Source organism: Coptis chinensis, chromosome 6, assembly GCF_015680905.1.
Source record: "Coptis chinensis isolate HL-2020 chromosome 6, ASM1568090v1, whole genome shotgun sequence".
In the NCBI taxonomy this organism is placed as follows: Eukaryota; Viridiplantae; Streptophyta; class Magnoliopsida; order Ranunculales; family Ranunculaceae; genus Coptis; species Coptis chinensis.
Window position 1 is genome coordinate 18,241,215 of NC_141461.1, and position 17,821 is coordinate 18,259,035.

At 35.7% G+C, this 17,821-nt stretch overlaps 1 protein-coding gene across 1 annotated transcript; it reads left to right on the forward strand.

Moving 5' to 3' along the window:
* Positions 1-1,057: 1,057 nt before the first annotated feature.
* LOC147491896 (NEP1-interacting protein-like 1) lies at positions 1,058-3,539 on the forward strand. The gene is made up of 5 exons (XM_086565763.1): positions 1,058-1,530; positions 2,067-2,245; positions 2,400-2,483; positions 2,579-2,743; positions 2,830-3,539. Exons 1-5 carry the CDS (start codon positions 1,380-1,382, stop codon positions 2,950-2,952), a joined length of 702 nt encoding a protein of 233 aa, XP_086421889.1. The 5' UTR covers positions 1,058-1,379; the 3' UTR covers positions 2,953-3,539.
* Positions 3,540-17,821: the final 14,282 nt, after the last annotated feature.

Here is a 17,821-nt window from a genome sequence, read left to right on the forward strand (position 1 = left end):
AAGCTGGTGGTACAAAGGCTGCTTGAGTTGGATATAAGGTCCTCCTGCTTCATCTATTATGGGCAGCTGTATTTACGCAGGTGTGTAACGTGTCAGGTCTTAAGACTGAATTTTGTGAAGCCACGACAATATCCCCATCTCATGATATGCCTTTTGTGACTCCTTTTCTGCTGGTTCGTGTTAACGACCACTTTATTTTAATAGAGAGCGACGACGATGTATTTGAAGGTGACAGAAGGTCTAACTGCAACGCATATCAGTACCTCACAATAGTTTGGTTTCTTACTGACGCTGCAAAAGGAACATGACCTCCTGTTTGGTTTAATCCTGCAAATGGACCGAACGTCCTTGAGCTCATTCAGTTATTCAGTTTTGTGAATACCCCATGCACCTCTCTATCAAAAGGTTCAAGGCAATTCCTTCCCATAACGGCCAGGATGAAAATTCTGATTAACGGTATGGAAAACACAATCACATTAATTCAAGGTTTTTCAGGATAGAAAAGAATGCTATATTTTGGAATTCAAATTGTAAGGTACGTAATGTACTAGAATGACTGTTAACTGATTGATATAAAATGACGATACGTTATTGCTAATTTTTTTTATTGCAACAGTTTTATGACTAACATCTTTCAAACTTCACTTTGTTTGACTTTCGTTTCCCACCCAATTATTGATGGACGTCTATTCTAATCTTGATAAGTTGTTGGAAATCCAAAGTTCCTTTCAATTGCTAGATGCGAAATGCAACAATTTTCTCTACGCACTTTAGGAAACATCCTCTTCACTCTTCAGGGAAAAAAAAAAAAACTAATTTGGATCTTTACCGAAAAAGGGAAATGAAAATTATTGATAGTTACTTCATAGCTAAAGTCATGTAGGAGGCCAGGAGCACACATCACTAACAAATTTGATTGGAACATACTGTAGTGTATAAAGGGACAATGACGTTGATCAAGGACATATATTGTAGTATACAGCCTTTTCCTAAAGAAGAAAATTTCTTATCTGGTGAACTTACATTTAAGTTGGGTTCCGGGTGAAAAGTTCCGTTTAGTCATGACGAGTGTAGATTGCAATGGTAACTACAGGGGTCAAAACTACCCTAGGCGACCCTACTAACTTTCAAATCCATTAAGTCCCACATATGGGGACAGGTGAACAACCGTTAAGCCAATACGTCAAGTGTTCTGTTTCTTCGATCTTCAAATTAAAAGAGAAACAAGAGAGCTTAAGTGTTAGTTGGTTTAAGTCGAGTTTGTTATTCCATCTTGTCTGAACGACTAAATATCCTTGTATCTCATTCCTTAGTTTTAAATATATATTGTCCTAACTTTGTTATGATGTCCTAAGCTTTGTTTAATTTTCCACCAAAATATGGAGTTCTGCACAAACCCGTCTTCAGCGACATCATTATCATCATCATTTGTAGTTCGGGTTGGAAGATATATCCAAATTTTCAGCATGACCGTTTCTGCAGTTCTTGGAAATATAGTATCTGCATTCTTCAGCTTCTTTTTTGCAGTTTGTTAGTCATGGTTTCTTACTTTCTTAATATTTGTTTCTTGTTATGTTTCAAAGATGGTTCCTATGTTGGTTAAAGTTTGAAGGAAAAAGAAACATTCCTTTCTTATGTAGTCTTCTCTGCATGATTTTAGTTATTCTCGAATCTCAATGGAACATTGAACTTCTTTTATGTTCTTGACATGGATTTTCTCTCAAGTGCTCTAGTATTAACAACTACCATGAATGACATTGATCTATTTTGTACCATTGATATTTATGTTATTTTTATATTTTATGTATTTATTAGGAACAGTAGTTCTTGTTGGAAACAACTCAGGTAGGTGTTCTTAGTTTTTGTCATTTGAGAAATGGCCCTTAAATAAAAGAAGATTGAAACAGAACCATAAAATTCATAATGGACGTTTTAAAATGTAGATTTGCAGACTGTGAGATTGTGGGCTCTGGTAGAGTTAGGGGGATTAAGCATCTACATTTAAAGAAAAGGCAGTGTCTCAAATTGCCACTGACGAATACATTTTTCCCTGTGCTCTTTTGCAGGGGGTACTCTGTTAGGAGCCATAACAGGAGCTGTAACAGGCCAAGAAACTGGCTGTGGACTTTTTCGTGGTGCAGCAATTGGTTCTGTCTCAGGAGCTTTATTATCAATTGAGGTTTTTGAATCTGTTCGCCGTCTCTGGAAAAACAATGAAAAAGGAGTTCAGTGGTTGCGCTACTTGGTGACTAAATTTCTTTCTTTACCAAACCCTTGTTATGTACAGTACCATTTCACAGAGATCGGGGGCGGCTCTTGAGTTTAGCATTATGAAATTGTTGTCTCCTAATCTTTTTCCTGACATCCAATTCATATTTTGGGTTTTGTTCTATTAATAGATTGATGTTCTTGGAAGCGTTCTGAGTGGTAGACTAGTTCGGGAGAGAGTTGGTGCAATGATGCTGTGTCCAATGCGGAATCGGGTACTAATTAGCTCTCAATATTAGTCATGCCATTGATTCTAAACACTGCAGTTGTCTCACTGTAAGTTGGAAACTTGGAATTAATGAATTTTCAGATGGATGAAATTGAAGCAAGCTCTGACGAGGTTCTGGACATATTTGAGACTGAAGCCAAAGGGTTGCCCAGTGATTTAGTTGAAAACATCCCAATAATTGAAATCACAACTCAAAATAATGTGGATTCTTGTGGAGAGAAGATCCCCTGTTCAGTATGCCTTCAGGTTCGACTTGAATTTTTTTCCTCTTTACAGATGAAGTACTAAGAGGTTTATGCATTATTTAAGTTCAATTCTTTTCCTCTTTACAGAACTTCCAGATTGGCGATACTGTTCGCAACTTGCCCTATTGTCACCACATGTTTCATCGACATTGTATCGATCAGTGGCTTATCAAACAGGGTTCTTGTCCACTATGTAGAAGTGACCTGTGATTCTTCATTTCTTTCCTTTGGTTAACACACAACTATTGAACACTTCCATTGATGATCCTCCTCCAGTCAGTCATCTAATTTAATTTATATTTTGTCCATACAACATCATCGTTCTTACGCGTTCCTCAAAAAAAAAATTCAGTACGTTTGTTGCTTTCCTTCCAAGTTTTGGAATTTCAGTTTACAGATAGATCTGTATGTAATTAATGTCAAGAAAACTATTGTTCCTTCCGTTGAAACAAGTGGAGGCGTTATAAAGGAGCTATGGAAAAAGCAGGCCGCTCATATGAACTAGTTAGTTATACTTTGGGAAATCGTTCAAGGAAGGAGTAAAAGTATATGCATTTCTTTCTTCAGCCAACATTTTGATTTTGCCTAAGCAGTTGTTCATGGAAAGCTAATCTCCTCACTTCAACTTCCTTGTATCATACATGTTTGTCTGTAGTTATCCTTTGGTATTGTAGTTTGGACTTTGTACTAGAGTATCCGTATGGAAAGGAAAGCACATTTATCATTAACCCAAATACAGACAGTACTGTGTAATAAGAGCCAAGAGTTCAGTACGAGTTGTTTTGTAGATTTTCAAATACACAGACTTCAACAAAAAAAATTGGAAGGGTTAACTAGTATTACCCCCACTAGATGAGCCAATTAGGATTTCCCCCACTGGATGGGAAAGTAGGATCTCCCCCTAAACACACACACGGTTAATTTGGTTTGACCGTTAACTTCAAGTCAAAAAATTAAAAATTACACAAATGCCTTTATTGTTTTCAAAAAGAAAATATTCAATTTTAATTAGGTGGGAGGACTTATGTCATTTTCAGTTATTTGACTTGAAAGTTAACAGTACTGTGTGTTTAGGGGGAGACCCTAATTTCCCATCTAGTAAGGGGAGATCCTAATTGGCTCATTTAGTGGGGGTAACACTAGTTCACCCTAAAACATTTAGTAGATTAGGCATAAATGCAAATGATATTTTTCTTCTCAATACCAGATTAGATTATCCGTATACCAAATTGTTAATGAGTGGTGCTATACGGACCTACTTTTTAGACCTACTATTGCGACTCAGTAGATGTAAAACATTTTAGTAGATTAGGTATAAATGCAAATGATATTTTTCTTCTCAATACCAGATTAGATTATCCGTATACCAAATTGTTAACTCGTTCAAAGACAAAGTTGATATGATATCCATTAAAACTAGGATGTTCACACACATCGGCTTGTTGTTAATATCCATGCTTGGGTCACATTATTAGAAGTGGTCCATGGGACAAGGACGTAGTGTATTAATATCATAATATGGAAAGAACCATATAAACCAATGTTATTTCCTTTTTATGCGAAGAATTGATTCCATTATCATAACAACTTATCTAATCTAATTTTACATCTTTATAAACAGACGGGGTCACGGGGATGTAGTTCTTGTATGTTTACAACACATGGTCAATTTAATTGCAGCAACGAGGACAACTGCAGTATTAAAAAAGAACGACCACCGGTGTACAAAATAAGAACGATAGGTATTGAAACTTGAAAGGGTTAGAGGTATGGGCGGTATTACCATTATCTTACAAAAACAATAAAAATTAGATCAGGTCAACTAGAATTTAGTTAAGAGCTGAATCTAAATGAAGATCTTTGTGGAGGATGAAACTGTAGAACCCAAGAAGTGTACATGTAGGGGGCATTTAGCATTTAAGGTTGTTTTCTAACTATTAGCTGTTCTGCTATTATTTCGGGGAGATATTCTGAAAAGAGATATGGGCATGCGCATGACTAACATTTCTTGAGACAAAATACTGAGAAAACTATGAATGCATTGGATGGGCAGAAGTTCAAACCATGAATCGTTGCACCAAGAATCATGGAGGATTCTGTCTTAAAAAAAAGTCGGTTTCGGATTGAACGCGTTTTAGTGGTCCATTTTTTTGGGCTGGAATAAGGTCACATTCATCACTGACTATAATTAGTAATTATTCATTCTGATCATCGATCATGTCTTTTCTAAACTAAACTGGTGTTTTGGTAATTAACTAAAGCTTGTGTCTATTACTTGAACCAAAATTATAATTTTGAAACATCCAACTCAAAACCAATTAGCAGAGTTGAGCAGCTTAAGATCTTATAGATCAAAATGCAGTTTTTGTTACAAATGTTAGACCACATTGAAAGATTCATTTGTGAGTAATGTTCTAAAAAACGCTAGGTAGTAGTCAAGCAGTGGAGAAGCACTTAGTGCTTAGGCCTCCTAGACGGGCTAGGCGCTAGGCGGTTTTATAGAGAGGGATAGAGCCACTCCCATTATAGCTACTCCCAGATTACCAAAAATAAAATAAAATTATAGCTACTCCCGAGCTACTCCATCTACGTACAAATTGAATTACGACCTAATTTTTTGTGGATAATATCTTCTCGTAATGGATAGCATGCCCACAAATTTTCATCCTATTTGGGTATGTCTAAGTTTGTGAAAACTAGTGTTCAATTTTGAACGTTTATCTAACGGTCCAGAATTTTTCGATTTCATAATAACATTTTATTAGGTTAAACATATTTGAATGAATCGAAATTTTGTGGGCATGTTATTCATGGTGGAGAGATCATATCTACAATATATTAGCCCTTAATTCAACTGGTAGGATGAGATATGGTTTTGTACGTAGATGGAGTGGCTCGGGAGTGGCTATAATGGGAGTGGCTATAACGGGAGTGGCTGGTAATGAAGTAAAACTTGTGTCTATTACTCTAACCGAAATTATAATTTTGAAGCATCCAACTCAAAACCAATTAGCAGAGTTGAGCAGCTTAAGATCTTATAGATCAAAGTGCAGTTTTTTGTTACAAATGGTAGACCACATTGAAAGATTCATTTGTGAGTAATGTTCTAAAACACGCTTAGGCAAGAGTCGGATTGGGGAAGCCCTAGTCGTAGGCTTTCTAGACGGGTTAGGCGCTATATATATCTATTATAATAAAACAAAATGAGTAGACAAAGGGTGGTCGGGATTTTCTAGGGATCTGCGTTGGATAGGAGACACGTGTATGGTCTAGAGCATTTTGAAACCTCTTTTAGGCTTATTCTCGATGGAATTTATGAGCTCTTATTAAACTCTTATTACCAAAGTAAACGGTTTCACTTTGAAATCAAGTATCTCTCTCAAACTTTCGTCCCTTAATTATTATTTGGGAATTGCTATATACAGACCCCATATATCTCAAGGCAGACCCCATTTTAAAAAAATTTAATACCAGATATGTCCCTAAATAATCTCTTAGGGCAGACTCTTCTTAAAAAGTGAAAACACATAAATTTTAACTTTTGTCTTTTTACTCAAGTTTTGTCTTTTTACTCTCTCTCAAGAAACCTTCCTTAAACCCACACTTTTTTTTTCCCACTCCTCTCATTTTCCAATCCAAATAAACTTAACCCACACATCTCTTCTTTCTCTACACATATTCATTTTCTTTTTCAAATTCTTTTGTTCTATTTCTATTTACAACCCATCTTTTTGTTTTTCATTTTTTTTTTGATGACATTGAGTGAAATGGAATGGGCATATGATGTTTTTAATGTGAAAAATGAACTATTTAATGAAGAGAAATTTCAATCAAGTGACCAAGACGGCGACCAAGACGAGGTAACTCCATATACAACTATTGTTCATAATGATTCCAATATCAATTTATTATGAAATCATTATGAGGACGACTTGTACAAAATGTGATTACAAAGTATTTATGCAAATTCAATCTATAAGGATGATCTCTTCTGTTTAATGGTTGATTTGAATAGTGAGTGTTGGGAAATGAGAATAGTCTTACGTTCGAGACGTCCCAGGCCAACTAACTTTCTAAGACTCTAGCGCCCCAACTGGAGCGACTTATGAAGTATTAGACAGTCTAATTTAGCCGTCTCTTAGTTACTTTGATAGATATCCCATATTTTTCTTGTGACAAATTTTTAGGTAACATTATAATTCACTGTAAATGTTATAGGATCCTCTATACAGTCACAATGAGGTACCAATTGATGCACTTCGGACTTCACAAAATTCAAATGCATCTTCGGAGGAGCACTACATAGATCAAACCGAACATTTTAACACCAACATGGTATGCATGGATGAATATATGTTTTGAAACTTACTTTTTTGATTTAATACCTTCTTACTCATGGATTAATGAATACTTAAATTGATTTATAGGTATTTGATAGTCGTCAAGATTTGATTGATTGGACACAACATAAAGGAAGTGAAGTGGGAGCTATTATCGTCACTGGGAAATTTCAAAATGCAATTGGTGGGAAGGCTCCTAGACTTATTTTGATATGTGAGCGTGGTGGTAAATTTCGATCTCATAAAAAGGTAGAAGCAAAACGAAAAGGCGTTGAGAAATCTTTGGAACAAAAAGATGAATTGTCCTTTTAAATTAAAAGCGTGTTTTGAACGTGGTAGTTTAGATAGATGGACACTAAGAGTTGATTATGGTCGTCATAATCATGGGATGGCAAAAACTATGGAAGGTCACTCTTATATGGGAAGGTTTAATAAGATGGAAATGATTCTTGTATCTGAGATGAGTAGAGATTTGAGGAATATTATGTGAGGATATTTTCCCAAGAAGCTGTTGATGGATTAAATAAAAGGATAAGGAAAAAGAAGAGAACTCGTGCCAAGAGGAACAAATGGATGGATATGCCTATTACTAAGTATTTGTTTGCGTCGAGATTTGACGTTGTGCTTGTACAGTTCTCTACATCATATTGTTATACCTTTCTCCCTATGAGATCCCCAGTGGATCTAAATAATGTTAATGTGCTTGGGATCAGTTATGTTAATAGTAATCATTACATTAAACTAGATTTGGAAGATGGTTGCCCAATTCCAAAAATAGTGTTGTTTTGGAGCAGGAATAGTCTAGAAATAGCAAAAGACTGGGAAATTCTAGTGAAAATCCGTGTGGAGGCATCCCAAGGGTTGAATGTTCAAGGGATTGCCTGCCGAGGCTTTTCAAGGAGATCCAATTTTTGTCGATTAGTGTAGTTGGGCAAATAGATGTTTGAAATATTTTATACTTTTACAGAGGATACATGAAGAAACATTTTTTGCGATGAAAAGTTTTTGTAAAGACTTTGATAGAATGGAATTGAGTTTCTTATATATTTTGGAACCAAACATTTTACATATTTTAATTTTGATGTTTCGACTTTCATTGTTTACATGTATTGGTCTAAAACATTTTACCAAAATTTCAAATTAGTTAGAGTTTTAATTTTGATCAAAACTAACCTAAAAATAAAAGACGTTCAGATTAGGCTAACTCCATCTGCATTGGATGGTTGGACTGGACCGTCTTAGAAAGATAGGAAATTGTGTTGGACCTGTCTTACGAACGGTTCATTAGAACCAACTTTAAAATAAAAGACGTTCAGATTAGGCTAACTCCATCTGCATTGGATGGTTGGACTGGACCGTCTTAGAAAGATAGGAAATTGTGTTGGACTTGTCTTAAGAACGGTTCATTAGAACCAACTTTAAAATAAAAGACGTTCAGATTAGGCTAACTCCATCTGCATTGGATGGTTAGACTGGACCGTCTTAGAAAGATAGGAAATTGTGTTGGACCTGTCTTAAGAACGGTTCATTAGAACCAACTTTAAAATAAAAGACGTTCAGATTAGGCTAACTCCATCTGCATTGGATGGTTGGACTGGACCGTCTTAGAAAGATAGGAAATTGGATTTTAAATTTCGGTGAAATCTCGAAACCCGCCTAAAATTTGAATTTGAATTTTGAAATCCGACCTTACAGTAAGTTGTACCGAAATATTTTGTCAAAATTTCAAATTTCAAATGAAGAGAGATGTGTTGGTCAGAATGGTTCAATTTAACTAACTTAAAAAGAGTAGATGTTCACATTGGGTTACTCTATGCCCCCTTTTGTTAGTTGGAATGGATCGTCTTATATATAGACGAAATGTGTAGGTCCTGCATTAGGAATGGTTTAATTGAACTAACTTATATAAACAAAGATGTTCCAGTTAGACTATCCCTTTATGCCTCTGTTGGTTGACTGGACTGCCTCTTACACTTAGAGACAACTTTCCCTTTTTTTTTAGTGGCATGACTATCCCCAGAATAATCGTCAATAGCTAACAATAGTCAAATTTCAATTACAACCCAAACTTTATGATGCAAGATAGAAAATGCAAGCTTTTGAAGTGAAGGAATTTAGTAAGTGAAACCCCAAGCACAACATGTAAGGAAATGAGATAAAAGTCATAAAACTAGACAGACACATTCCGCATAAAACAGAATCATAAAAAAACTACAGGTTGGGCAATTCATGCTGCCAAATAGAGAAATTGGGTAACATACAATTTTATTTTGGACTTTTTTGTGTATGCGACTATGTACTATCCTAGTATGTGATACCGTCTTTTGCATATTCATTTTCCTCTTTGTTCTGTGCATTTTCAGAAGTGACTGACACTGGTATTGCGACACCATCTCGTGATACACACCTGTCTCCAAAGTTTGGGCTCTATACTCCATAACAACTTAGGTATTGAAAAGGTACTTATTTTGCTTGTCTGCAGATTGTTCAAGTCTTCGTAATAGTTTGAATCGATTGAGTTTTTACTCTTTGGTACTTCGGTTGCGATTTAACCCAAAATTACTTGGGGCTGCAGATATCTTAAAAGACGATAATGTCAGAGGGCAGCAAAAATTGTTGCCCTCTATTTTGTAATAACAAACAAATCCATTTTGTGATCTATCACAACATAAGACAGACAAAACTACTCAGAGTTGTCTGAGATGGAAACTGTATCACAAGAAAACACTAGGCATAAGTGCATAACCCACCAAAGCCATATTCAATAACAAATGCAAAAAATCATGAGGGAAACAAAATCTACACGCAGTGCAGACTGTAGACCAAGTGACCAACCAAGGGAAATAATGGAACACTCAGCAAACAATAGAGTGCCCGCTGAGTAACCAAAGCCACTGGTAACAAACGATGGATTTCCACTTGTTTAAATCATTGATCAGTTAGCCATACCGAGACAGATGATCTTAACAAGTTACACCTACAAAAAAATATTTCAGGATTTCCATGCCGAGTGTTGAAAGAACGGAAAGTTAATTTCTCATTAGATTCAAGTTTTAAACAGATCATGGAATCTTCTTTGGTAGTCTACTTGAACTACCACCGTCAGCGATAGGAAATAAAATTGCTCAAAACAGAATGAGCAAAAGACAATCTTTGAACACCACAGTATTAAGCTAAAGATAGAAAAACCAGAGGAAAGTAAAGTCTTGCTTAGTATCAACATTATAAAATGGTACTAATATTACTACTACAAATTCTCTTTGTCACTGTCAAATGTGCTTCCTGCTGACTCTACTTGGATGTGTGTAGAACAGTGTCAGTTACTGTGCATTTTCAGAAGTGTGTAGAACAATGACAGTTTTCCTTTTTTTTTATATACAGAACACAGTTGACATTCAAGATGCCAAATTGAATCCAATTCCAATTCCTGTGGGAAAACATGAAGTTATAGGCTTATAACTTCTAATGGCTTCCTAAACTTGGTTTTCATCAATAATAACATCATAGTTCATAGTTCAGCGATGCTCGGTCTCAAAAAGTTAGGAAAATGGGAGCACTGCATACTGTACGATGGCTAGTTAAGAGTAAAATTGGTACAAAAAGTTAAATGCCAACTGTTAACAATTTTAACATAGAAGAGAATACTGTGTTTTCAAGTTACCTAGCTATATGCATTAGGCACTTAGGATAATACGAATATGGCTTGATAATTTTAACATAGAAGAGAATACTGTGTCTAAGGATTAACATTCTCACAAAAGAGTCTGCAGAATGCAAGTGCATTTGAAAAAAACAAATTCTGGTCACCCCATTTGCTTCTAGCCTCAGGCTAACTATAATAATATAGATGACCACTACTAACTAAAACAAGAACCTATAAAATTATCAAAATGAGGTTGGGACTCGTTAATCCATTGTTGAGCATGTCCAATTTCCTTCAACAGTTGGGTGGGTATGCCTTGATTGATGGAGGACTAGCAACTGAACTTGAACGACATGGTGCTGATCTTAATGACCCTCTTTGGAGTGCCAAGTGTCTTATCAGTTCTCCTCATTTAATCCAAACTGTAATGTCTCTTTATTCCATTGCCATTCACATATGAATAGTTTCGGCTTGTAATTATGACCTCTTATGTTACAGGTACACCTCGATTACCTTGAAGCAGGTGTGGATATTATTCTCACGGCATCTTATTAGGTAGTTGGGCCAGCTTTGTCTATTTTTTTTTCCAGTTATGTAAGTAATATATTTTTAAGAAGAAGATTCCATCATCTTTTTGTGTGTGACATAGGCTACTATTTAGGGGTTTAAATCTAAAGGCTTGTCAAAAGAAGATAGTGAAGCATTGCTGCAGAGAAGTGTTAAAATTGCATGTGAGGCACGAGATACATACTATGAGAGATGTGCAGAGCATTTGTCTGATGGAACAAAAAATGGAAAGATTCTCAAGCACCGGCCTATTTTGGTCGCAGCCTCTGTAGGAAGCTATGGGGCATATTTGGCCGATGGGTTTGAATATGAGTATGTTACTCTGTCTTTCTTTAAAAGGTCTAAAACGTTTTCTTCACAAATTCGTAAACACAAACAAGAACTCGAGTAAAAAACTAACTACATAGCTATGAATCAAGTATGAAGATTATTCCCATTACCCAAATCTTACAAACAAAGAATCAAACCATAAGACATCACAGTTAAACAAAAGTTAAGTTAAAATGGGTAATAAAAAAGTTCTTATTACCTTAAACACTTTGTTTCCTGAAATTATCAAGAGTCTCCTGGTGGTAATGGTCATTCAATGAAGAAAAATCAAATCTTGCAATTGCCAATAAAACATCACCACATATCAGCTAAACACGTTAAAAACTTATACATTACAACATTGAAATAAACATAACATTACTAGATAACCCAGCCTTTAAACATGATTCAAGGACTTCCACAGATCACGATTTGGGCCCAAGTGTTCCAACGATTTTAGTCAAATATGGTAAAAAGCTTAACACGTTTTAAAACTCATTTTTCATCATTATAACGTCTTAAACATAGGAAGAAGAATTTTTAAAAAAAGGTGGCTCACAATGTTGTATTTTAGAGGAGGAAGAAAGAGAACAGCCGGAGGTAGAAAGAGAACAGTGAAAAGAGAAAATAAAGTTTTTAGTTTTTGAGGCCCAGGGTGTGCTTAGAAACGATAATTTTAAATTTGGGGTCTGCTTTGAGAAAAAATGGGGTCTGCCTTGAGATGGAGTCTGCCTTGAGAGATATGGGGTCTGTATATAGTCCTTCCCTATTATTTTGGTAATTATATTAATTTGAAAATGTCAAGTATAAAGCCCAAAAAATAGCCCAACTTTTCAATAAACTTAAGACAAAATACTTTTTATAAAGGAGTTATTACAAAACGTTTTCCTAATTCTAAATAGCAATCAACAGTCTCACATAATTCCCTTCACCTTCAGAGGCCACGGTTGCAGCTTGCTCATAACTAATAATTGAAACGTTTCAAAGCCAAAACATTCTCATATATCGTAAATGGTATATAAAGACATTCTCAAACCGTCAAACTCACCTCTGTATTCTCTCTTTCTGATTTTCTTTCTTTGCTTGATGGTTTATTTCTCAATTTCAGGTTATTCATGAAGCATTCAGTTGAACAATTGATCAAAGAATATCTAAGTGAAGGAAGCTATGATATTCACAATTTATTAGTGTTTAGGTGATTGCTTAAGGAATATTTATCTATCAATTCAAAATTATACAACCTCTTGAAAGCTCAAGGTGTTTTTTCTCAGGTATGTTCTTCCATAAGCATCTTACTTACATACTTTTCTTAATTACCCAAATTCTATTACGTAGCAATGAAATTGCATGAAGATGATACTACCTAATCCAAAAAAAAAAAAAAAAAATTTGCCGTGTTCCTTTAATAAGAATGTAGTATATTCATTTTACTTAATTTGATTTTGCCAGAAATTGTACATTTGTATGCGCAGATTGTCAAATGAAGGCCTATTGAAGTCTAAAAGTGAGTTGTCTTTGCTTTTTCTATTATTTTGTTTTATTACTATTGATTTTCTTCAATTTAGATTATTCATTAGTAGATTTTTAAATTTCAATTAATTTGTGTTAAAGTTGAATATAGCTGAATACTTGGGTATTTAAGAGCATGTCTCCAGGCAGACCCTAGCTAGATAGATTTTGGTCAACAGACTTGATATCTGATGTCGCCTGAGCACAAAGTCCATGCTCATACCTTGCCCAACCCCAAGTTGTTGGTAAAAGAACTGAAAATTTGGCTGGAGTAAGATTAAGGCCAGACGAGTGGAGCTAGATTTCTGATCCCTGAGAGCACAAGTGTATGTGCACCTAAACCTATTGTTGGCTTCAGGTTTTCACAGTAGGCAAGGGCCAAATTTGGACCCAAAATCTGATTGTGCAAAATGAAGTGAAATTATTAGATTGTGAATTGCCTGCTGGAAATAACATAACAAGGAATCCAACCATCGGAAAACCCACAAAATGGAACATGGTTTTAGTTTCGAAACATTGAATTGTAACGCCCGTATTTAAAATACATATTTATTAATTAATTAATTAATTTAATTATTTATTTAAAATTCACTGGATTGGATTTGGGATATGTGGGTCTGATTTCTGGGACCGAGTCTGTGTTGGGCTTAGGTTTCAAACCCAAGTATATATTCATATTTTTCTAGAGAATAGGGTTTTGGAGATAAAAAAAAAAAAAAAATGGAGGCGGAGATAAAAGCTCGCTTGCTAAAGTGTTGGAGTGCGACGATTCGGACGATAAGGATTTGTGGAGCTTTAGATTAATGTGAGTAGATCAGTTTTCTATTCCACGTCTAATTTTACTGTTAAAGGTTTCTGCTCATGTTTTTGGTTCATTATTATGTTATTATTATTCGTCCTGTCGTTGTTAAAATTGGTTAAACTGTCTTTTGAAACTCTGTTGGACTGCTCGAACTCCGGAGGCCGTTAATGGTGGCGCGAGCCAAACCAACGTTTGTCCTGTATCTGGTTTGAATCTACTATACTGTTGTGGTGTGGTTTGATTTTATTTTGATTTGGTTGATGTCGGGGGACGTCGGGATGGAAATTTGGGTGTGCTGTTGGAGCTTGAGAGGGCGTCAATGGCGTCGCCCAGCCAAAGGAACGGAATCATCATGTTCTTATTTGTTTGAATTCTGTTTTTGTGATGTTAAACTATTGTATTTTGTTATGGGATTGGTTAGTGATGTTTCGATGGGTAGTAAGGTGCTGTCAAAGCTTGGAGGCGTTAATGGCGTCGAGATAGTTTGGTGAGGAGTGAGGAGTTTGGATTTTCGTGCATATCCCAAGATTTAGTTTTGATGTAGGTCAACACTGAATCGATTGGTGGTGGTTGGTGGTTAGCATAGGTGCTGTTGGGAGCTTGAAGGCTTGTCAATGGCGGTCGGGGTTGAGTTTTCGAAGTGTGAGGGTATCGAGTTTTTATTGTATAGAAATATTGGGTTTTTCATCCGGGTCAAAACCGCTGGATCGAGAGAGGAGGATGAGTGGTGGCCGGCGCGCGAGCTGGTGCGGTGGAGGGAGCTGGTGAGTTGAGGAAGAAGAAGTGAGGAAGGCGAACCTGTTGGTTTGCTTTGGGCTTTGGGCCAAAGCCTTTAGTTGTGTTAGTTGGGCCTTAGTTGGTTTTCCTTTTGGGCCGTTCTATTTTATTTTCTCTGGGTCGAAATCTAATTTTGTTGTTGGGCTAGCTCACATTAGTTTTCTTTGGACCAGTTTTTCTAGTTTTTGTTTTGGGCTTGGTCCATATGTTTTAAAGTGGGTCAGGTTGATTCACTAGGCCAGTTTAGACTTTTGGGGCGGGTTCTAAGGTTTGGGTTTGGGCTTGGCTAGTTGGGTCTAAACCGTTACCTTAGTCATGAGCCCATGAGCCATGCACACATGGAAATGACAGTTTGACTTTGACAATGACAGGTTGACTTTGACATTGACCGTTGACTGTGGAATGTTGACTTTTTCCAGATTTTCATATATTTAAGAATATGGATAAATGTAGTAATAAAATATTGTCGAAAAATTGTATAACCTTGTTTGTCATTATCTAATTAAGATTTAGCGTGAGTAGTGTGTAAAGCATATAAATATTGGCACGTAATTAGAAGGGAATTCTTATAAGACTTAGATATATTCATTTTATGAAAATTAAACTACACATGGACTCAGATTCATGGACTTTAGTTTTGGGCTTTTTGATGGTTGATCAGTTTGACCTGACTTGTGATTTGGACTCGAATAATTATGCGTGCCTTTGATGGTGACTTGAGTTCACATAAATATATTGAACGAATATGTTACAGGATTGATTACTATTATGAGTTGCTACTTAAATGAATTGTAGTATTTATGAAGAATTGAGATATTCCATATGGTGTAGTGCAATATATAATTGACACATGAAATAATAAGTTTCGAGATTTGATATAGAGATATTTGGATATCGTGCAATGAATAGTATTGACACGTAATAATGTAGATTGTTTTATAACGAGAAATGTTGAGCTTCAGTACAATTAAGTATAATGGCATGAGATAGAACAAGAATTATTATTGAGATTTTCCAAATATGGTGGTTTAGTGCAATAATTTATTTGGCACGTGATAGAGTGAAATGGTTATGGGATACTAAGGTATGACACCTGAATAAATTACTTAACGAAAATCCTAGAACCTAGCTACCACAACTCATGTGATTTGGCCCTTGTGATGGGCGTATGTGATATGATTGGCCCTTCTGGCGTTTTAGTGAATCTGAATGGCCCTTCTGGCGTAGCCAAATAGTGGCTTGATTATTCCGTTCGCAAAATTAGAACGAGATGCGTGATATTTTATGCCGAATAGTGGCAGTACTTATATAATGGCTTTCGTGTGAAGGTTATCTGGTGTGCGGCATCCCGCTCAGGGTAGCTACGCACGGAGTAGTTCATTATATGAGGGGAGACATGTGGATGTACATGTTCGGCGTTGGGAAGCGATTGTGGTAGCCAGGGAAACTAGGTAAGACATAGATACGACGTGATTTTAGGGACATGCAAAGAAATAAAGCCTTAATTAATATAATTATGGTAATATGTTGGTTGATGATATATCTTTAGATAGATGATTGTATATGGTTTTGCAGAAGGGTGGGTTAAACTAATTATTTGTGCAGAGACGACCCATTCTGTAATTGAGCATGAAATGCGGTAAGTATAGAATATGCTCGGCTGGTTATTAGTTTAGTTAGAACCTAAGGTGCCTCGTGGAGGAACTAAATGCCTTTTTATTATGCGTATGGTTTGTTGTGTTGTTAGTGGGAAGTTAAGGTGCCTCAGTGGAGGAACTACCTGCCTTACTTATTGTAGTTACGAATGTCGTACTAGTTGTTGGAAGTTAAGGCGCCTCGGTGGAGGAACTAACTGCCTTATGAATTGTGTATGTATATGTATAAGTATATGTTGTATTTTAGAGCTACTCACACCAACAATTTTATAATGCTAACCCGATTTGCATGTTTGCTTATCGGGTGTGTTCATTAAATGAACATAGTTGATAAGTCTTGACAGGTTTAGTATTAAAGAAGGTTGGTTGCTGCTTGTGGTTTGCGTTAGCGTTGCATTTCAAGATAGGTTTTGTTTTCCCTTGAGGTGAAATAGATTTTCAGTTGAGACAATGTTATTTGTATTTTCATTTGTAATTTTAAATAAAGAGTTATTGAAAAGAGATTTATAACCTAATCTTATTTGTGAATTTTTGTAATGAAGAAGACTTTTGTTTAATTTAAAATTTTTATTGGTTTTTAATTATCCACATATTTAAACTGTTTATGGGTTTTTGGAAGTTGAGAGTGCATCACACCTCGAAAATCAAAGAGTCGGGAACAAATATTGTTTTTCCGAATTTTGTCGAAATTCGGGGTGTGACATGAATTGTCATCAGTTTGAGAAATGCACATAGATTAAATATCTATGACTGAATTAGGAATGTTCATTGATTGAAATGTGAAAGCTAAAGCTTTAGAATGCAATTGCAGGCGAAGTATTTGTGTCAAAGCTGAATACCTGGGTATTTAAGAGCAAGTCTCTGAGCAAACCCTAGGTAGGTTCTCACCACTTCAAGAGTAGAGGTGTACACCACAAATGATTATTGCTTTGATATCCAATTCAATCCATTTCATTTAGTTGGTTGCGTGGTATGTTAGCTGGCTACTTTGTTCTATTTGCTATTGTTACATGAATTTAGTATGTGCACCAGAAACTCTAAAATGTAGAAGTGTATAATCGTAGCCTGTTTCAGTTAATCGGTATGTTTGCAACTTCTGTAATTTTTCTTTTGGATTTTCAGTATAAAATTAGTTGGTGTTGCCTCATTTGGTAGGAAAGTTTGTTTCATTTGATAATCGGATCCAAAGTATTAGAATATCAATAAAACAGGGTAGGCTTTACTGAATTTTTTTACAACCTGGTGTTCATAACATTTAGAGCCGAAGACGTGCAAAGATATTTGCCTTTAGCATAAGCAATATCATCTTTATTTTCCATAATTTTGTTTACATGTCCTAAACTTATTTGCATTGTTATTAGGAGGTTACGCTTCAAGTCAAAGAACTATGATTTGCATGCAGACTCATAGCCCCAAATCATAGGAGTGTATGAAGTAGGTGGAGAATGTTCAATGTTTACACAATTCAAGTAATACC